This window comes from Acanthopagrus latus, chromosome 16 (genome assembly GCF_904848185.1).
Source record: "Acanthopagrus latus isolate v.2019 chromosome 16, fAcaLat1.1, whole genome shotgun sequence".
Taxonomy (NCBI): domain Eukaryota; kingdom Metazoa; phylum Chordata; class Actinopteri; order Spariformes; family Sparidae; genus Acanthopagrus; species Acanthopagrus latus.
Window position 1 is genome coordinate 23,911,552 of NC_051054.1, and position 22,548 is coordinate 23,934,099.

Consider the following 22,548-nt stretch of genomic DNA (forward strand, 5'->3'; position numbering starts at 1 on the left):
GAAGTGCCGGGCCTCCTAGGCCCCCCAGAGTGAAGATGGCTACCGCTGCCAAAGGTGGGGCCCCTAAAAGCCGGGCCAGTAGATTCACAGGGTTTGTTTTCATCCATTCAGCTGGACGAGGTGGCCCACATTACAACTATTTGACACGATGAAGAATGACATCATCTCTCATCCAGTCTTTTCATGGGATAAGCAGCAGCAGCAGCAGCATCATTGTGGCTTTGGTAAAAAAAAAAAAGGGGGATTCTGAAGGGTGTGAACTTCAAGGGGGTCTAATACAAACTACAAAGAAGCTTTAGAATCTTTGGTCCAAGTTTTCATCCCAGCAGCATGAATTCAGTGATTAATTGTGACACACACAGAGCTAATCACCCAGGGTCTACATTACCAGCTACTATAAATGCATGCTGCTGTTATTCGTGTACTTGAGCCTCAATCAGAAAACTAGCCATCTTGAGGTGGCTTATCATCCAGCCTCTGACTCTCTATCCTTCTATCTTTACAGATTTCAGCTTTGGGTTGGACCACGATCCTCTCTCAACATGCTCAGGCTTCGTGGCAGAGAAGCCAGCTTGTCTCTGGCCTGATGCCTGGTCGCCGGGTCAAAACCCTGCTGTCCAAGCTGCTGCTGTTTGGAGGAGATGATGGGGAAATCAGTGAGAATGAGATCCCTGGCTATAAAGATGGAAACTGAGTATGGCAGATGATCTCTACACTTAAACTTTTACTGCACAGCCAAAGAAAAAGTCGAGATCCAGCACATCCCTAAGATTCTCAATGGGGTTAAGGTCTGGACTGTATTATGGCCAATCCATGTGTGAAAATGCTATCTCATGCTTCCTAAACCACTTTTTCATAATTGGAGACCTGATGATTCGTGGCATATAGGGCCCCTATGATTTCTGCAATCACAGAATCGCGGACAGAATCGCAGAATTAGCCGATTAAAACAGAATGTACTTTTTAACGGAGAATATCGCAGAATTTGACATAATTTCACTGACATGCTGTTTTTGTGTGGAAGTGGAACATACGTCTAGGGAAAACTGCACGGAGGGAAGCAAATCTGGGTGGCACAACAAGTCGCCGCCCCCCTCCCCACAGACTGAGCCTCTCCGCCGTCAAAACAGTGTAAGCATGGCAAAGCGGCTGCCCACAGCTCCGTCTTCGTCGGCGAAAAAACTGAGAAACTTGACATTTACCCCTCAGTACAGAGCCGAGCAGTTCCCCAACGACTTGCATGTGTCAGGTGAACTGTTGTTTTGCAAAGAAGCAGATCTGAGAAATCATAATTAAAGGTGTAATGCATCAGAGTTAGCCACCTGTCCGATTCATATTATCGGCATATGATACCAGAGTGGCTGTTAACTGCTGCTAACAGTAGCTGCTGTTAGCTAGTTAGCCCCGTTAGCCACAGCCCTCTTAGCTGCCTCTGCCTGTGCTGGGAGCTCAGAGGACAGGGGGAGGGCTGGTGTTTTCACTGCTAGCTGGTTAGTATGTTATTGACATAAGGTCACGAGTATAATTTCTCATTTTGTTTGTCATCTTTGCTATTTTTTTAATATTTACAACTTAAATTTTCAGAACAATGTTGGTTTGCAAACATTTTCTGGATCTGCCTGAGATCGGACCATGTTTTTATTCAATGAAACCCATAAAAACACAAAATATACTACTGTAGTAGTATACTACTCTATGAAGACATTATGACGTCAAAATGTTTTTGATGCACGTTACTGTACTGTATGGTACAGTATTGAGGAAAGATGTTTGTCACCTCAATTAATTTAAGGTCATTTCTATTTAATTTGTGTACATTTTAGTCATTTACATTACAAACACAGTGTTTTTGGTAGTAAAACAAGAGTAAAAAGTTAAAAAATTGGGATTCCCAAAAATTAAAATGGAAAAAAGCGGAATTCCCAAAAATTAAAATGGAAAAAATGGAATTTGGGAAAAAATAAAACTGATTTTATAGGGCCCTCGGCATGGTCATCTTGGTACATGCCTGTGCCATCAGGGAGGAACAAATCCATTGATGGAAACACCTGGTCATTCAGTATAATCAGGTAGTCAGCTGACCTAAACTTTTAGTTGCTGAACATAGACCTGACCAACTGAAGCAACCCCTGATCATGCCCCCACAGGCTTGTACAGTAGGTACCAGGAAAATGAAGCCCTTTTCCTGATTAGCCTCACTGATAAGCATTTTTTTAAGGCTACACAGCTGTTTAGTCCCAATCCCTTGAGTTCTCTTTATGTTGTGCATGTGGAAATGCTCTAGTTTTGCTCACTGTTAAACACAGCTATGAGATCTAATGTTGTTGTTTTTTGTTTTTTTTTACGATTTGATTTCACCAAACGTTTAAGTGATCTCTGATCACGATCATTCAAGATTTTTTTCACACCACATTCCGTCCTTGAAGATAATGGTTCAATTCACCACTATCCTTCCCGCTTTTTTAAAAAATAAAGAGTTGGACAGCTCTTAACCCAATTTAAGTAGTTTTAGCATTCTTCTTAGGTGTTTTCTTTGCATGATGCAGGCAAGTAATTTGACCCTTCTGAGACAAAAGAGTTATACCTTTCCACGACCACAGGATATGTTTTAAGACAAGGTTGTTTAAGAAATTAGAAATTGCTTACAGCATCATTTAGGGTTAAATAACTTGTTGCCAGGTGCAACATATTAATAACTGCAGTAATTATCCATTGGAAGACTCTTACCCATCTGTTCATTTAAATTCAGATGGTCACCTTGTTTTGGCCAGGCAGTGCATTAGAGTTGGATATACATCAGCAATCAAAGTGAGAATTTAGGTGTCAGAGACACACAGGTTCAACCATTCAGAAGAGCAGATAACTTCCAGAACTGAATAATGTTACAAATCAAAAAATGGCATCCAAAATTGCTGTCATGTTGACTTCAGATTGATTTTGATCAATCAAATAACTGATAGACACAGTAATATTTCAGTAGGGAAATGAGGTTTATTGGATTAACAGAAAATGTGTAAAATGCATCAAAACAGAATTAGACAGGTGCATAAATTTGGACACCTCAACAGAAAAATAACATAAATATTTAATAGTGCCTTCTTTTACAAAGATTGACAGCCTCTAGACTCTTCCTATAGCCTCTAATGAGAGCCTGGATTCCGGAGGAAGGTATATTCCTCCTTACAAGGCATCTCAAGTTCAGTTAGGTTTGATGGTTGCTGAGCATGGACAGGCTGCTTCAAATCAATCCACAGATTTTCAATGATAATCAGGTCTGGGGACTGGAATGGCCATTCCAGAACATTGAACTTGTTCCTCTGCATGAATGCCTGGTGGAGATTTTGAGCAGTGTTGGGTCTTGTTGAAATATCCAGCACTGATGTAACTTTTCTTGGAATGTTGTGTTCTTTTGCCACCATGCATAACGCCCCTTGTTATGACCAAATAACTCAATCTTTGTTTCATCAGTCCACAGTGCAGAAGAAGCTTTTTCCACATCACTCTCCCGTACAGCTTCTCCCTGTGCAAAGTGCGCTGAATTGTTGAACGATGCACAGTGACACCATCTGCAGCAAGATGACATTGTAGGTCTTTGAAGGTGGTTTGTGTGTTGTCTTTGACCGTTCTCACAATCCTTTGCCTTTCCGATTTTTTTCTTGGCCTGTCACTTCTGGCTTTTACAAGAACTGAGCCTGTGGTCATCCATTTCCTCACTATGTTTCACACAGTGGAAACTGACACCTGAAATCTCTGAGATTTTTGTAGCCTTTCCCTAAACCATAATTTTGAACAATCTTTGTTTTCAGGTCATTTGAGAGTTGTTCTGAGGCCCGCATGTTGCCATTCTTCAGAGGTGAGTCAAAGAGAAGAACAACTTGCAATTGGCCACCTTAAATACCTTTTCTCATGATTGGATGCACCTGTCTATGAAGTTCAAGGCTTAATGAGCTCACCAAACCAATTTGGTGTTCCAATTAATCAGTGCTTAGTAGTTACAGGTATTCAAATCAACGAAATGACAAGGGGGCCCACATTTTTGCACAGCCTATTTTTCACGTCTGATTTTATTTAATACAACTTAACATTGCTACACTAAAAACTGTCTGGAAAATACCCCAGTATTGAGCTTTTATTAGAAGATGAATGAGAGTAAATTATGCAGCCTCAGAGGGGTGCCTAAACTTTTTCATACCAGTGTATATGGTGGCCTATAAAGCTTTATTGAAGGCCCAGTCTAACATGCAAGAGATTTTACACAATATAGATGTAGTAGGGGGTCCCTGCTCCATTTCTCTGTTAGTAAAGTGATCCTTCACCTGAACACAGTTATCAACATGATGTTCTGTACTCTAACAACCCCCAGGGTTTATGATGATAAAGATATCTTGGCATATCGCCACCAGCCATGCCCTATATAAATTAATTTGCATGACATAACAGCCATCAGATGATCCAAAGTGTCTGTGGGATATTTGAAATATTTATCTATGCCATATGGAAAGAGCATAAAGGGTGAAGGATACGTTGAAATTAAATATGGGTGAAGTCAGAGCACAGTGGGAAAATGTATATACTCCCTACTGTTACGACTATATGTCCACTCCAGGTTAGGAGAGTGAATACGAGAGATGAACCACTGGAGCTGAGGTAGAATGGCATAGTAGAGTGGAGTGGTGAAAAAGTCTGAGGAAAGTGCTTACTGGGTGTCAGTGAGTGAGTAAGTGTGAGTGACTGGAAAAAGAGTGGAAGTGGGTGCGTCTCAGTCAACTGGCTGAGAATGTGTGAGGCTCCACCTAATTGGGAAATGTGTGTGGCCCAAGAATTACATCCTCTCATATATATGTCCATGAAGTGGCATTTCTAGAGTGAATATGAACACACACACACACACACACACACACACACACACACACACACACACACACACAGTGTATACATGTCCTGCAACATTCTCTGGGCGAGACAGGAAGGAAGAGGAAGGACAGGCAAGATGGCAGGAAGTCATATGAAGTCTCCAGAGGACTCACAGGAAACTGTAGCGGCCATTATTGACCCAAAAGACATGCAGTGTGTGTGTGTGTGTGTGTGTGTGTGTGTGTGTGTGTGTGTGTGTGTGTGTGTGTGTGTGTGTGTGTGTGTGTGTGTGCAAGGGAGGGATCTGAAACATTTATCACAACCAAGAAAATCCAAGGACCAACCTCTTATTCTTAAGCTGCGGTAAGAATGGAATTGACCGCTTTACTTCATGTTACAAATCATCACACCAAACACACAGACACACAGACACACACACACACACACACACACAGCGTTCACACCACTTTGCAACATTCAGAGGTGTGATAGTATCCTCTCTTTGATGAGTCACTCAGTCGCCAGTACTGGCCTACTGCCTCTCCCCTTGGCCAAACAAGGCTTGACCACTTCCATGATAAGGTTGGCTCAGGACAGAAGAGCTGGCTTTACAACAGAGGTAGGTAGGGAGCTTTCGAAATGGGAAGCTCTTCAGACAAATGCAGGGAAAGTAGAGAGGGGAACAGACAGGAAAGATGGTGCATTTCAGTGCGTACACTGTGGAGGAAACTCACTCCCAATGGCGCAGAGGGTGGAGAATATTTCCATTCCCTCTTGTTATGCAACGCATTTTTGATTCATGTCCGGCTCGAAAGTCACACTGGGGGGAGCATTAGTAGTGGATTTATGTTTTAAAGAGTTTCGCCAGTTCTCCTGGAAAAAGCTAGTGGAGGTTTCAAACGGGAAAGGCCAATTTTACCATTGCTGCTTTGAACAAAATTTATGTGGTTCTAAAAACAGTGACTGGATGCCATTAAAGGTTGCAGCACTCAGATGCTGTGCGTCTGACACTGGACAGCTGAACGAGTGCCCAGAGTGGTTGGATTAAAACTGATTAAAAATTAGGAGACAGAGAAAGAAAGACGGTTCCCACATTTGGAAAGAGACAGACAAAGCAGGTAGAAAAAGAGGGCAGAGAGAAAGGCAGAAAGAACACACACTAATCTGATGTCTGCCAGTACTGTACTTGCCAGATGTTGGCCTAGTAGACCTGATTCAGTTGCACCAGTTTGGCTAGCACTACTGTACATTATATCCTCTCTCATCTCAACATACAGTTCATTGCAGATGGGTGAGAGACAGGGTCTCCCTTTTTAATAATCAGACAACCAGAGTCAGTTTTACGAAGGGGAGTACATTCATTTTTAACCTGAATGCAAAAGAAATAATGACATTTGCTGAGTTGTACTTGGCACCTGTCTTTGCTTCACAAGTACAATCTAAAGCGGGCCTGTGTAATCAGTTTTATTCCACAGAGGATTCTCTGACTCGAGTGCCTCTAAACTGGTTGCATTTTCTTTGTTTATTTTTCTCTTTCTGAAACATTTGTTCATAATGGTTAGTGGCATTATGTAGTTGGGTTCAGGCCCTTGCAAATGTGTCATCTCATTGTGACAATATGCTGACCTTTCCACAGTAAATACAATGTGATCAGCTATAACTTGTTAATGGCTGTCTAGTGGGGTATTTCCACTCGCACTTTTGGCCGTGCTGAGACAAACCACGATTTGCATTTCCATTACCAGTTTTACCGTATTAAGTTACGCCAAGCCGAGCCGTGAGATGGAGCTCTGGAGTGGGTAAAAACAAGCTCAGCGTGAGTTGCAATGACCTAATGATGACCTCCTTCTTCTCGTCAAAAAAGTTGTAAAACTCATATCAGCTTCAAGACAACTTTTTGAAGGTCTTGGTCTGGTCTAGAAGTTGACAAGATAAGGAAAACTCTAGATTTTACTTCAAGACCAGTTTAAATGAAATAAAGAGTATGACCTGCTCCAACTGGAAAGTGTCATGAGATAGCCTGGTCTGAGATAGCCGGGTTCCAATTAACCGTCGGGTCCACTTTAAACGCCAGGTGCAGGTGTATATTTTGGTAAAAAAAAAAAAAACGCTGGTTCCAAATAAATGTCGGGTCTAATTTATCTATTTTTTCTAAAAATCAAGGAAGAGGACGTGATGTGACGTTTTTCTTCTCTACCTTTTTCACTTATTGTGCTTGCTTTCTGTCAGTCAATATCACATTGATGATAACCATGGCTCCAGTGTAGCAAAAAAAATAATAAAAGGTATGACATGCGGGGTTCTCCCCAGAAACTTTTAGTGTAGCGTCGCACCGCCATCAGGTGGGGGGGGGGGGGTTCGATAATACTGAAAAAACTGAAAATATTAGCTAATATTGAAAATTAGTATAGTGGCGCTGCGTCACCGTTCCATTGTCTTGGGAGAACACTGACATGAAATTATATGCAGAGGAAATTTCGGGAGAAGCAGCTGCTAGACGTTTCTCTGTCGACCCCAAGAGAGTGAGAGATTGGCGAAAAAAATCAAATTTCAGCGTCTGTCCGAGGAGGACAGCAACAGGGCCAGGCTGCCTGGTGGAGGGAGGAAGAAGGCTAGCGAGGAGTCTGAGATAAACATGCAAGGTTGGGTTATCAGCAAACGGGCACATCACGAGAGAGTGTCCCGTAAAATGATCAGGGCGATGGCGAAACAAATGTCCGCCACCATGAGTGACAGCAGAGATGAGGAGTTTGCCGTGAGTGCTGGTCGGCTGAATCGTTTCCTCTGCCGCAACAACTTCACTTGCAGAAGATGCCAGAGAATTAACCGAGAAGCTAGCGAAGTTTGTGACATTTTCATCTTGCATTTTTTAGAGGAAGGAATTAAACGCCTGTCCCAAATTGCTGCCTGGTCCCAAATAAACGCCTGGTTTGTTAAATGATTGAAACAAATAAACGCCCGGCTATTATTTGGTATTTTACGGTACACTCGCTTGACCACTCCACAAGACAAGCGCATCATCAGTTAAAGACAAGTAGGTAGTGCCATGTTAGGCTGAGGTGTTGAGTCAAACTGAGCCATTACATGTGTATGGAAAAGCCCCATATTTGTGTAGTAGTTTTATTTTAATTTTTTTTGCATTACTGAGCAGCAGCAATTTTTCATTTGATAATACAACGTTATTATCAGAGAAATGCCTTAATAAACAGAAATAAAGCTGTCATTGTTCTTGAAAGGTCTACCAAACTCCACACATGGCATATATCAACTATGTGCTTACATTTTCCATCAGTATTTCCAAGCAACTGTTTAAAATGCACACAGATCCAAAATATACAGAACCCACAGTGGCATATTCGCTATCAGGAAATTATGCAGCCAGCTGCAAATATGTAGTTTAATTGACGCTATCCAATACCCTCTCTGATGTGGTCTTTGTTCATTGTTTTCAAATTAGTAACAGGCTTCCAGGTTCATTTGCATGAATTTGTCAGGTCCTTATTGGCACACAAGGTTTTCATATGGGTTTGTGGTAGACTTAGAAGCAGGTCTATCCTTTAAACTTACTCTGCAATAAGTTGTTGCACATTTGGCAGAAAAGAGTTTGCACAACGGAACCAAGCATGGCTCCCACACATGCTTCATTCTGCAGTATTAGTTTTGTAAGCTTCACTGCAAAGTCACTATATTATCTCTTTTGCAGTGTTCATAATAGCAAATAAGTTAGAGGTTGATTACAGGTTATACATTTCCAATATTTAGGATCAATAGCAAAGCAGCAGTGGAAAGTGTGGTCTGAATAACAGAGCATGCCTGTGCTATTTTGGGTGGTGACAATGGCTGAAATAAATGTGATGAGAGGTACGTAGTTGTTTCTTCTATTCTACCTCTACTACCTGAGCCAGGTTATATGACAAACCGGTACAAGGAACAGACACATGATAATACGATTCCATGTAATGTTCAGAGTAACCACCACGGCACCATAGACAAGTTAAACCTACAGAATTTGAGGCAAACAATTTTTCATATAATATTTTTGAGACAAGTCTCTTTTTCCACTGACAGTGTAAGATGAGTGTGCACTGTGCAGTCTCTAGACACAGTGGAAGACCCCATTATGGATGTGAGGACACGTGGAGGTGGTTTACTCTTCCGTTTGGCCCAGATATGTCGTTCCCACTCCAGAGGCTCCACTGAGTCTCATTCTCCTCCTCAGGGAAGGCTTTCATAACAATAATCCCCATCTCCTGTTGTCATGGAAACACACTAGGTTGTGTTATTCTCTATTTTTCTTTATCCTCCTCTGGAGCACAGCTTCTCCCCTCCTGACATCGGTGCTCTATGTGAGCATTACAAGCATTTTGTCCACGTGGAGTGACTGCTTGGGGTCTAGTTGTACAGATTTTTGGATGGCCACTCAAATTTGTGGGTCTGTCGGCTACAGCATCACTACAACAGATGTGAGGGGCCAGTGTCCTTGCCAGATGACCAGAAGCTGTTTGTGCACTGGTCATCCTATCAAAACAGGCATGAATCAAACCCTCACAGGTTGAGTTATTATCTAACTGGATCATAATTTTCCCTTTTCAAACATTATTTTTTTAAATTTTCATTTAAAGTGAAGTCACAATTGTCCAATTTTCGCTTTTTGTATAAAACAATAATGTCAACATGTTTTTTAAATGAGTTTTTTTATGGTGTTTATTATCAAAAAGGCTGAAAAAAAGACAGAATAAATAGACTACAAGTGATCGACAGGATTGATTTAACAGGCAAAACGCTGACTGACTGCACTATAGACGTGATGATCCAGACATTTCCCCAAAGACCAAACATCTTAGCTTGTGAAGGACACCATCAGACGAAGCCATCCAACAACTGGCATGACAATGATCTATTTACAACATGTGGAGGGGCCCAGATTAAATGAGAAACGCCCAATCCTATTCCTCTCCTGGGTCAAAAAGCTCCAAGTCACGAGGGTTTGAAAATTGGGGATCTGTCTGCTCTGCTTCTTCTTCAGCTGATACATCTGTGTCAGCTTCATTGCATGCTCGGATGTTTACCCCACAGTAAATTGTGGGTCTTTTGGTCCTCTCAATCCCAGGGACTGCTGTAATTTGGCTAAGTGCTCCCATATGACAGACATGTTTCATTCTAGCCCAGCATTGCATGTCTCTGTTCTCTTTTACAAAACTTTTCTCCATGTAAAAACCTGACAAAACAAACTTTAGGTCCTTTGGAACAAAACTTATCTGAGGACATTAGACCATTAAAGTCTAAGGATACTGTTTGAGGCAAGATGTGTCTTGACTGCTACAATTCTAAGTTTTAATTTTCGCTAATCAAGCTCTTAAAAAAAAAAAAAAAACTGTGGTTATGTTGGTTTAATGGCTTGTACGTTACCTGTGATTAAGAGCGTAGAGTCACGTCTGGTCAATTAGTTTGAGAGGAAGGGTAAGGATTACCATTGGGAAAACAGATGCCTTGATGACCGTGAATAATTTCCTATCACAAATGGAATTTCACTTAATTTCCTGAATTGATTTTGACAGTTGGAGGAGTGATATATCCTGCAGGCAGTGGAGTTTAGCATTCCCCATGACTAAAACTTGACAGTGCCAGAGAGAGCCCTGAAGCCACACAACTTAGCATATTGTAGAGGCAGGGAGACCGAGACAGAGAAAGAAGGAAATCTGAGGTCGAAGGAGAATAACAAAAGTGCTGAGATGGAGACAGACGGGACCTAAACACACCAAGAGACAGGAACTGAGCAAACAAGTAGACAGAAACAGCAAATCCTCATTCTTCCGGCAAAGCCAGACCAGACTCGCATGGCAGCCCAAAAGCAGACTTTTTCAATTCTGATGGCTATCTTCTCCACACTATGGGAATGTGCCAACTCAGCCATGACAGTCTGGCACACATACAGTCTAACAACCTCTGCCAACAAGTGGAACCTTTGCACGTGACACAACTGTTACGAAAGGGTGGCCTGCTTGTAGTGGAAAGGATGAGCCTCTTAATTTGTCTGGTGGGGGGGTTGGTGTTTGGGTTGGGGTGCGGTCTACAACCATCAAGACCCCCCCCCCCCCCCGGATCTCAGTCCTTCCAATTTCTGTCCCTAATCCTGTTTGGTCAGGACAATAAACTAGATGCAAAGAAAGGAAAAGTAAAATAGTTGGACTACTCAGAATTTGAAAAAAGGAAATTCCAGTACAGTAAGACAGGACATTATGGCATTTCTGTATGATGACTAATGTGGAATTCAGCCCAGCAGAATCTATAACAGCACAGAATTGCATTACACTAAAGTGTACCAGATTCATTAAACAAAATCAGTGGAAGGCAACATATAGATATGATAATTATCCTGCTACCTTTTTGTAACAAGCTCTGATGCAATCAAATCAGTCTATTTCATTTGTAAAAATGTAAAAATAAATCCACAGTGACTCCAAGCAGGTAGTTGGTTCATACATTAAACATACTGTTATCCTGTGTTATGTAGCCCATGCAACAACCTAGGCCTGAATTCAGAAGCATTCAGTGAACACAATGCCTAGTTATTCACTTCTCCCACTTTTACACTTAAATTAGCTTGTATATACAGGTTTATTAAACATGTGTAATTGGCTAAAATAAGCCATTAACACATATCCCATTGTCAAGAGCAAGCTTTCTGTTGTGTTTCCTGTGTGTAGAATGCTTGTCATCACAAAAACACCGGGACCAGTGTAAAGCAGCAGGTCATATATATCTCAGGATACCACATCGAAAAGATTTTTTATTTGTTTTTTAAATTCTTATCAATAATATTCCAAATTAGACACCCTGTTTATTCCATAGCTGATGGAGGAAGTAGCTAAGGAGTGAGAAATTCTCTCTTTCTCATCACTGTTGAGATTTGCACGTGGGTATTTATCCATCAGGCAGCTGGCAAGGATTGTGTAGTGACGCTAAAGCCAAGCCAACAAGTCAGCGGTAGTTATTTTTACATATCTTTTATTTCAGTCTCTCTTTCAAACTCAGTGCCACCTAATGAAGTCTAAGTGCTGCTTCAGCAAAGTTTGGATGGCAAGTATCAACAAACCAGCATCCCGAGCTTAGACGTACATAATACCATCGTGGAAATTAGCATTTTCAGCTGCTTGTTGTGTGTCCATCACAGCACATCAGATCTGGGGCTGTTAAATGTCCGTGACTACAATGGAGTATATTGTACCCGTTCACATCAGACAAGACAAAAGCCAGATATGAGGTGGTGTTTGCAGGTTTTTTGTCCAGAGTAAAAGGGTCATTAGTGGTCAGTAGTTAAACTACTGAATGTGATGAATCTAAACTTCAAATTTATGACACCACAAATGCAAAGTGGTCTGTGTTAAAACTGAGGCCCAGATCTAGGCCTAACTGGTTAAATTCACTGGAGAGATACATTTGATTTGGATGACATCCTAAGAAATCACCAGACTAGCTTGCTCGACTCCTTAAGGGCCCATTATTTAGGAAGTGGGATTTCCTTTCTTTTTCCATGTTAAGCAGGTCTAGGTGCTATACAAACACTGACAGCCTAAACCAAAAAAAATAACATGAGACCTTTAAGATTTCTCTTTCTTACTCACCACCAGTTCGGAGAAACGTGCATGCAGCTCCTCAGCGGGGGGCATGGGGGCACTGAACTCCAGCAGCTGGAGGGGCACACTGTCCTTGAGGTTGATTTCTGGGGGTTCGCTACTGCCGAAGCAGCACAGGAAGCCCAGGCCCGGCCGCGTCCTCTTCCTGGGGGGCATGTTGGCTGTGGTGACACACGTGGCAGTGATGGTGCTGGACCAGGAGGGTAGAGGGAGGGGCCAGGGGCAGGGAGGGGGAGTGGAGAGGAGGATGAGGCTGTTATCTAGGGGGCATGATCTGGAAGAGAGAAAAAAAGGGTCGACATGGACTTTAGAATGACTTTCTATGACATGCAATACAGTTAGACAAGTGTGTTTATGTTATAATATGATGATAATCTGGTCAATTTGCTAGAAAAGGAATAATTTCTAGTGCACATGACATGAAGGGATTTATGTCTCCAACTGCTCCATTTAGTGGAAAGTAAATACAGGGAGATAAACAAGCAGCAGCAGCACTACAGCTACACAATGGAAGAATGTTACCAAAGAAACTTTTTTAACTCCATCATAGGCTATCCCTGGAAAGTACACTGTAGACATGCTCTAGGATGTCTTTCCACATCATCTTTATTCCCTTCACAGCAGGGGCCACCATCATATCCTCGTCTTGACATTGGCTGCTCTTGTCCCTCAACAAAGAAACCTCTTGTCCCTAAGGTACAATGGTGGCTGTGAAGTGTCTGCATCTGTCTGTGTTGTTTGTGTAGATTTGCACCAAGAGCTACCCCAGCAGTGCCCTTACTTCTTCAATGGAGTGGACACTGTGTATATGTGTGTGTGTTTATACAGTAGTGAATGACAATAACTACAACAGGAGCAGAGGACTGAATAGGCCAAGACACCCTGGAGGATTTCCTCAATGCAACCAAAAAGGATATGGGTGGTCTTGACAGTATGAATAATACATTCTTTACACCATATTATGTCCCATCAACCACATACTTAACTTACACAATGTGAGCTTACACCCACAGCGGCTCACACAGTTGCCAAAGCTGTACTTTATGCAACAATTAACAATATTTGTGAATGAATGGAGGTCAAGCCTGTTATGCAAATCCCACAGAAGTATTTGACCAAGAAATCAATTTTGATGCCATTTGTAGGAAAAATCCATGAAGCTGCAAACAAGAAAACATGACCAGCACTAACAGAAGCAGATCTTAAACAGCATACACTTTCAATTTCAGATTTCATATTGTGTACATAACTAAACAAGCATTAAGAATTGGCTATATAGCGTTTAATATGGTAGTAAAACTTTATGACGTCAGTTTCCACAAAGAAAAGCTACAGTCTGCTACATCTTGACTGAGCATGACTCTCCGGCATCACTCTCTCACACATTTGTTCAGCCTTGGATTTATCACTGCGCAGCCTAAAAATAGCTGGCTGGTACATTCTTTATGAATGTGCTAGGCCCTGGACAGGATCTTAAAGGGAAAGAAAATGAAAAGAGAAAAACACCACAATTCCATTTTGCCTTTTCGCATTTTGCTCATTTACTTTTTTTCACCTCCTTGAATCTGCTATCTCTCTCAGGGCAGAAGAAGCAGAGCTGTGCTCTATTCTGTACGGTATAATAACTGTCAAATATGCAGACTGTTTTGTAGACATTGCATCAGTGTGCTCAATGTAAATTATAGCATGTGCGGCATCTTGCATTGGATACTGCACCAGTGAGTGTGTTAGGACAGCCGAGGTGACAACCCTAAACGCGCAGTGAGGGGGGATTAACCTGCTACTGAGCTCCAGGGCAGAAATGACCTGTGGGCTTCTTCTGGTCGTCTGTTCCCTGGTTATAGTGAAGAGTATGTATCCTGTTGCCTATACTAAAGGGACCCTTTGGGTAAAATGAACATAGCAGAATACACAATTCAATGCAGAGCCCCAGAAATGCTGTGTCAGTTACTGTGTACATCTAATGAAAAACAAACAGGCACAGTATCAACTGATATGATAAAAGCACTGACAATGCACTCTGACTCTGGCTAGGCAAGTCTTTTCAATTAAACCCTTTTGCCTAAATGTAAAATAATACAGTTTAAAAACAATAATACAGTTTGTGTTGCAGAAATTGTTGCAGGAATTAACTTGAGGAGTCTGACTAACACAAATCAAAACAATGCCATCCATCATTCCCTGTTCGATTTTCCTTGACAGTGAATTTTGCACCCAAATAATAGAAATTTGCACTTTCACATTTGACTGGGCCTGCTCAGATGGAGAAGCCTCAAATCAGGTTTGGCTGATTATAGCAGTGTATGTTTTTACTCAGGAAGACATGTTGCACTGTAGGTGGGCCAGTATGGACATGAGGGACAAATACAGTAACTAAGACACACAACTCTGTAGTAAAAGCCCATATGACACATAATCATACTCTAGGGTACTTCATCATGTCTATATAAACATAAACCACTCTTGCAGTGTGCAACAATTTGCAGAGAAGTTAATTTTACATTATTTTTAAATATGAACTAGTACTAAACCAAGTGTAATTTTTGGATGGAAGTACTGTATAGGCACAGATGAAAAGAAACAGTACAGCACTTTTAAGCAGTGAGATGACTGTACCAACGGCCACTTCAGGAAGGTAAATCATGGATTTTTCCATACATTAACACTTGAAAAAGGCTTTGCCTCAAACTATTAACAGTGATCGCTTTTCATTGTTTTTATTACCATAAGATAAAGTATGGGCCAAAGCCAAATCTTAATGGATGGTGGTGAGTTAGTTATTGTTGCTGTGGACAGCTGGCGGAGCCTAATGGAAAAGAGGCCACTCGACAGGGTTTTAAAGCCATTCAGCATGAAACACAACCTTCTGTCCAGTGTCTGTGTGCTTGTGTGAGTGACTGTCTCTATCTTCACTCTCCCACAGAGCCCCACGTGTGGCCAGCCCTCACTCAACACCAGTTCTACTGGTCACCCCATGAAAGTAGGCTCTCCATCTCTCTAATATATATATATATATATATATATATATATATATATATATATATATATATATATATATATATATATATATATATATATATATATATATATATATATATATATATATATATATATATATATATCTCATACCTCATATCTCTCACCTTTTAATTTGATCTCTCTCCCTCCCTCTTTTCCCCCCTCTCTGACTTGCTGTCATCTCCCATTATTCCTCTCTTTCAGGGTGGTTAGATTGACATTTCCCTCCACCAACCCCCCCTCTGACAGTAACATCTGTCATTTTTCTTGCCACTTATCGCATCTACTCTTTGCAGCATCATTGCCTTTCTACTGTTCCCATTCTTTCTAAACTCGGAGTACAGTGTAGATTGTAGAAGTGTAAAAATGATAACTTGGTAACTAGGGGGATTACATGCAATAATTTCTTGGCTAAAAACTGATATGTACAGTGACTGTGCAACTTCCTGAAGTCTTGTTGTCACCTGGTGCCTAGTTTAGTGCAATCATGCACCTACGGAAAACCACATCAAAATCCATTCAAATGAAAACACATATGGCAAAGAACACTAACTGGAAGTGGTATACAAGTGCACTGAGCACCTAGATGAACTGCACTTCTTCAAAATGCAGCTACACCAAGTGGCAACCTCCATGGCTGAAAAATAAAGCCGATGTGGAAGTTCCTTAGTTGACTGTATCCAAATGCCCAACTTTACAACAGACATATGCATGTTTCCCCTCCCCCCCAAAAATATGTATTACAATTGAGCAGAAACAATAAGGACAAACTATGAATTGTGTGAGCCTAACTGCTAAAAGTATATTTAAATATAAATGTAATTGTATACTGAGTTATTAAAATGGTCTGAGTGAGTTTCAGTTACCCTAATAAGCAGCTATAAAGCATAGACTGGTTTGTCAAGGGGTTTTTTGTGAAGGGGTATCAAAAATGGAAGTCTGTCTGTATGTACTATGGATGACGTGAATAAAGCAAAATAAAATTTGCCTGGAGTATATCATTTTTATTACTATCTTTTAGCCCTAAGCTGCAATATTTACAACTGATGTAGTCTTTGGTCTCTTCTGTGGACAAATCATCACGTGTTTTCTGCACATTCATGCAGCAGCTGCAGCTGGATCCACTTGTAGCTGTCAGCAACCAGGTTATATTCAGTCCAACTCTACTTCTGTAATTAACCCAGACTATATACTATCAATCTTCTTACTGTAGGTCACTCACAGAATAAAACTAATCGGAAATCTTTCTAAAATGATAAACTTTTTATTGAACTCATAATCATTCTCATCTTTCTTTGAGAGCTAATTGTGCTGAGTTTTCTATTTTTAAACTTGCTTCATTCTCTCTGTGGTCTTTTTCTTGTTAGTCAGTTGTCACACATCCGATGCTCATGACATGAAAGACTGCACACACACGCACACCCAGACATACAGCCAGGCTGCACTTCCACGCTCTAACCAGCTCATGACTGGGAAAAAGTATGGTTGGGTTATAAGTCACAGGAAAAGGAAGCTATCACTGAAAGAGTGAAGGAATGTGGATCTCTATAGGCTAGTGCTAATCAAAATCATCTGTCTGTCAAAATGGGAGACAGAGGAAGAGGTGTATAGAGATTTTTCACTATTAACTACTTGTCATCTCACACAAAACATTTTGCACACACATACACCAGTAGGAACCATGTAAACACACAATACGACAAATTCCCTGCTTCCATGTTACTGCAGCAAACACCCTGCATCGTGTTTGCACAGTCGTACAGTCACATGTTCAAAATTAAGACACACCCACTCAAGATTCAGATGTAACGACATACACACATGCAGCATTTGCATACTCACACACCCTGAGCCCCGGAGCAGAGAGAGGAGCCTGCTGGCTGCTCTGTGTTTGGAGAGCAGCCAAGCAGAAAGGAAGAGACTGAGAAATGAAGGAGGGAGGGATTGAGAGAGGGAGGCAGGGATAAAGGGAGATGCTGCTGCCACTTCTCATTCAGCCCACTATCTCATTGCCTCATCCCAAGCGTCAGGAAGTAGGTCAGTGGAGGAGGAGGAGGAGGAGGAGGAGGAGGAGGAAGAGGAGGGGGCAGCAGTGAGGATTGTGTGTGTATGTGTGTGCTGATGACAGTCAAATGATGAGGTATATATCTATGTAGAGATCAGTCTCTCAAACATCTGGGCCTGCATAATTTCATTTCTCTCCGCAACATCTGTTACACAACTCAATGCTTTTGGTAGCAAATACAAAAGCGGATTGCTTGTGTTTTTTGTTTTTCTTTGTTTTTTTTGCAGTCCCTAGTGGATAGACACGCTTGTAACAATTCTAAAAAAGATGCATCATTCACCCATTGTCTCCAAATTTTACTCTGCGCATTCTCCTCCTCTTTTCTCCTCAAACTACAGCTACTGCAGTGTGCTCACACATTAAAATGCCTCTCACTGTCACCTCCATCCTCCCTTACTCTCATCCCTTTTCCACCCTCCTCCACACACCTGTATCTGTACCTGGCTCTAACTTTCACTCTAAAAAGATGCCCTTGTCTTGTTCTTTGAAATACATGCATGGATTAATGGCTACTAACATAGCTTTTTCATCCAAATAATGCCAACCAGAGACAGAGAGGCAGAGAAAGTCAGGAAAGGGCAATATAGATTGAAAAACAAGAAACATCAGCAGCAGCAAAAAAACTGGTTGAAATAAATTACAACTTGAAAAGGCAGAGGCACAGAAGAAAGAGTAAGATTGTTTTAAAGAGGCACTGAATAAAAGATTAGATGCAAGCCTGTAGCAGACAGCATTTTGCACACACATTGTTTCTGGGCTCCACAAATGAGGACCATTCCTCCAGGGTGCTGGGCTGCAGAGGAGGGAACAGTCAGAGTCACATAAGAACCAGAGATCGGGGAGCAGTGCCATGCTGGCACAGGCTGGAACAAGATGCCAAATGCCATGAAGATTAAAGGATTGGCATCATTTGCCAAACTGTTGGCATGCAGCTGGGGGATCTGTAAGGACTATTCTACTGGACAAGTTAGAACCCCTACTTGTTTATTCTCTGTTGTAACCACAAGGCTATGGTGGCGGTGGTTACATTAATACTCGTAATAGCGCATATAGCCATACAATGTCGCAATTGAGCTAAGTAGCTTGCTGCTAAAACTAGCTTGTTAGCTTGCATGCTAACTCCAGTGTTTAGCTGTGTGCTCATGGCTACTGGTTAGCAAAAGTATCTTTCAAGTGATAGCATTAGTTTCTGTTCAGTACGTGGTTGTAAGTGGTTAAATTGGTTTAAAGAAATAATGTTACTCATAATTAGAAAGGCAGCATGGTGATGATGATTACCTGAATGATTACCTGGTAACTCTGTCTACAACGATGTGAGGAGTAGTGTTTATTTCTCAGGATATCTACAGTGATCTGTATGAGGCACTTGTCACTGTAATTTAGTTGTATTGGTCAGAAATAGAACAATCAGGGCTTATGTTGTTGTTGTTATTTTGAATGCGCTGTCTTGGTTATCTGGCATCCTCTGTTACCATGGTTACAAGCCTGCTGGTGCACAGCAGGCTCCTCCATGGGGAGGGGCTTTGAAGGCAGGGCTGCAACACAGCAAAGAGGAAGAAGGAGGGCTAAGTCAACTTTTTTGTCAAAAACTCCAGACTGCAGCTTTAACTAATGTGGAGGAGCAAACGGCTTCTATTAGAAATAGTGACTTTTTGATCTGTTCACAGTGTTCAACCTCAAACTGATGCTTAGAGGATTTATTAATTCATAATTATAATAAGGAAAACAGTCTCCCAACATGGCATTATGGAGCTCATGCCAAATGTATGTTTCTTTGTGCCTCAGTACACAATTTGAATCCAGCACAGGAAAGGCAGATTCCAGCTGTAGCAATAAAAGCTTATTCATTAATGCAATTTCAAAAACCCCTAATGATGGAGAAAATATCAAGGACGCGTACGTCGCCTGGATCGGCGCAGCCCGAAGGAGCGACGTGGGCCTGCCCTCCAGTGAGCTCACCACTTGCAGGAGGGTCCAGAAGGGGCAGGTGCGGTGTGATTTGGGTGGCGGTCGTGGGCGGGGAACCTGGCGACCCAATCCCCGGATGGTGACTCTAGCCATGGGGACATGGAATGTCACCCCACTGGGGTGGGGTCATATTGCTCTTGGCAGTCTGGGCCCTGGAACCAAATTCCTTGAGAGAGGCTGGACTCTCTTCTATTCTGGAGTTGCCCGTGGTGAGAGGCGGCGAGCTGGTGTGGGCTTGCTTATAGCTCCTCAGCTCAGCCGCCATGTGTTGGAGTTTACCCCAGTGAATGAGAGGGTTGTTTCCCTGCGCCTTCGGGTCCGGGATAGGTCTCTCACTGTTGTCTCGGCTTATGGGCCGAACAGCAGTGCAGAGTACCCGGCCTTTTTGGAGTCCCTGGGAGGGGTACTGGAGAGTGCTCCAACTGGGGACTCCATCGTTCTACTGGGGGACTTCAACGCTCATGTGGGCAGCGACAGTGTTACCTGGATCGGTGTGACTGGGAGGAACGGCCTCCCCGATCTGAACCAGAGTGGTGTTTTGTTACTGGACTTCTGTGCTAGTCACAGTTTGTCCACAACGAACACCATGTTAAGGGTGTCCATATGTGCATGTGGCACCAGGACACCCTAGGTCGGAGGTCAATGATCGACTTTGTGGTCGTGTCATCTGACCTCCGGCCATATGTCTTGGACACTCAGGTGAAGAGAGGGGCTGAGCTGTCAACTGATCACCGCCTGGTGGTGAGTCGGATCCGCTGGCAGGGGAGGAAGCTGGACAGACCTGGCACACCCAAACGTATTGTGAGGGTCTGTTGGGAACATCTGGCAGAACCCTCTGTCAGGGAGGTCTTTAACTCCCACCTCCGGGAGAGCTTGGACCTGATCCCGAGGGAGGCTGGGGACATTGAGTCCGAATGGACCACGTTCTCCACTTCTATTGTTGACGCGGCTGTCCGGAGCTGTGGCCGTAAGGTCTCCGGTGCCTGTTGTGGCGGCAATCCCCAAACCCGGTGGTCGTCTCCGGAAGTAAGGGATGCTGTCAAGCTGAAGAAGGAGTCCTATCGAGCCTGGTTGGCCCGGGGGACTCCTGAGGCAGCCGACGAGTACTGGCAGGCCAAGCGAGCGGCAGCACGGGCAGTCGCGGAAGCACAACTTGGGTCTGGGAAAAGTTCGGGGAGGCCATGGAGGAGGACTATCGGTCGGCCTCGAGGAAATTCTGGCAAACCATCCGGCACCTCAATAGGGGGAAGCAGTACTCCACCAACACTGTTTACAGTGGAAGTGGGGAGCTCTTGACCTCGACTGGGGACATTGTCGGGCGGTGGAAGGAATTCTTCGAGGATCTCCTCAATCCCACTGACATGTCTTCCATAGAGGAAGCAGAGGCTGAGGACTCAGAGGTTGACTCATTCATTACCCAAACCGAAGTCACTGAGGTAGTCGGGAAACTCCTCAGTGGCAAACCACCGGGGGTGGATGAGATCTGCCCTGAGTACCTCAAGTCTCTGGATGTTGTGGGGCTGTCTTGGTTGACACGTCTCTGGGGGACAGTGCCTCTGGACTGGTAGACCGGGGTGGTGGTCCCCCTATTCAAAAAGGGGGACCGGAGGGTGTGATGGGAAAGTCTATTGCAGGGTACTGGAGAGGAGAATTCGGCCGATAGTCGAACCTCGGATTCAGGAGGAACAATGCAGTTTTCGTCCTGGCCGCAGAACACTGGACCAGCTCCATACCCTCCGCAGGGTGCTCGAGGGTTCATGGGAGTTTGCCCAACCAGTCCACATGTGTTTTGTGGACTTGGTGAAAGCATTCGACCGTGTCCCTTGTGGCATTCTGTGTGAGGTGCTCCGGGAGTATGGGGTCGGAGGCCCTCTATTAAGGGCTGTACAGTCCCTGTACGACCGGAGCAGGAGCTTGGTTCGCATTGCCGGCAGTAAGTCAGACCTGTTCCCGGTGCATGTTGGACTCCAGCAGGGCTGCCCTTTGTCACCAGATCTGTTCATTATTTTTATGGACAGAATTTCTAGGCGCAGCCATGGGCCGGAAGGGGTCTGGTTTGGGAGCCACAGGATTTCATCTCTGCTTTTCGTGATGATGTGGTCTTGTTGGCTCCTTCGAGCCAGGACCTTCAGCATGACCTGGGACGGTTTGCAGCCGAGTGTGAAGCGGCTGGGATGAGAATCAGCACCTCCAAGTCCGAGGCCATGGTTCTCGACCGGAAAAAGGTGGCTTGTCCCCTCTGGGTTGGGGGAGAACTACTGCCTCAGGTGGAGGAGTTTAAGTATCTTGGGGTCTTGTTCACAAGTGAGGGAAGGATGGAGCGTGAGATTGACAGGCGGATCGGTGCGGCGGCCGCAGTAATGAGGTCGTTGTATTGGTCTGTCGTGGTGAAGAGAGAGCTGAGTCGAAAGGCGAAGCTCTCAATTTACCGGTCAATCTACGTTCCTACCCTCACCTATTGTCATGAACTTTGGGTCATGACCGAAAGAATAAGATCCCGGATACAAGCGGCTGAAATGAGTTTCCTCCGCAGGGTAGCGAGGCGCTCCCTTAGAGATAGGGTGAGGAGCTCTGTCACCCAGGAGGAGCTTGGAGTAGAGTCGCTGCTCCTCCACATCGAGAGGAGCCAGCTGAGGTGGCTCGGGCATCTGTTTCGGATGCCCCCGGGACGCCTCGCTCGGGAGGTGTTCCTGGCATGTCCTGCCGGGAGGAGACCCCGAGGAAGACTCAGGACACGCTGGAGTGACTATGTCACCCAGCTGGCCTGGGAACACCTTGAGATCCTCCCGGAAGTGCTGGAGGAAGTGTCCGGGGAGAGGGAAGTATGGGTGTCCCTGCTCAGGCAGCTGCCCCCGCAACCCGGTCGGATAAGCGGTTGAAAATGGATGGATGGATGGAATTTCAAAATGTTCATCCAATGACTGGCTATTCCTGAAGAAATTTCAGCCAAACAGTAGAATCAACGCTAGAAACTGATCTGAGGATTACCTGATAACCAGGGATAGA

The 22,548-nt window shown here is 43.5% G+C and overlaps 1 protein-coding gene across 6 annotated transcripts in view; it reads right to left on the bottom strand.

The window, feature by feature from the left end:
• Window positions 1-22,548, bottom strand: part of daam2 (dishevelled associated activator of morphogenesis 2) — a 115,592-nt gene that overhangs the window by 61,242 nt on the left and 31,802 nt on the right. For 3 of the 6 annotated variants that reach the window (XM_037071889.1, XM_037071891.1, XM_037071892.1), the window contains exon 1: window positions 12,480-12,647. In XM_037071889.1, coding sequence (XP_036927784.1) covers window positions 12,480-12,647 — 168 coding nt within the window. Of the gene's footprint in view, window positions 1-12,479; window positions 12,766-18,852; window positions 18,951-22,548 lie in introns of those variants that run through there. The other 3 variants (XM_037071887.1, XM_037071888.1, XM_037071886.1) reach the window with 3 other exon arrangements.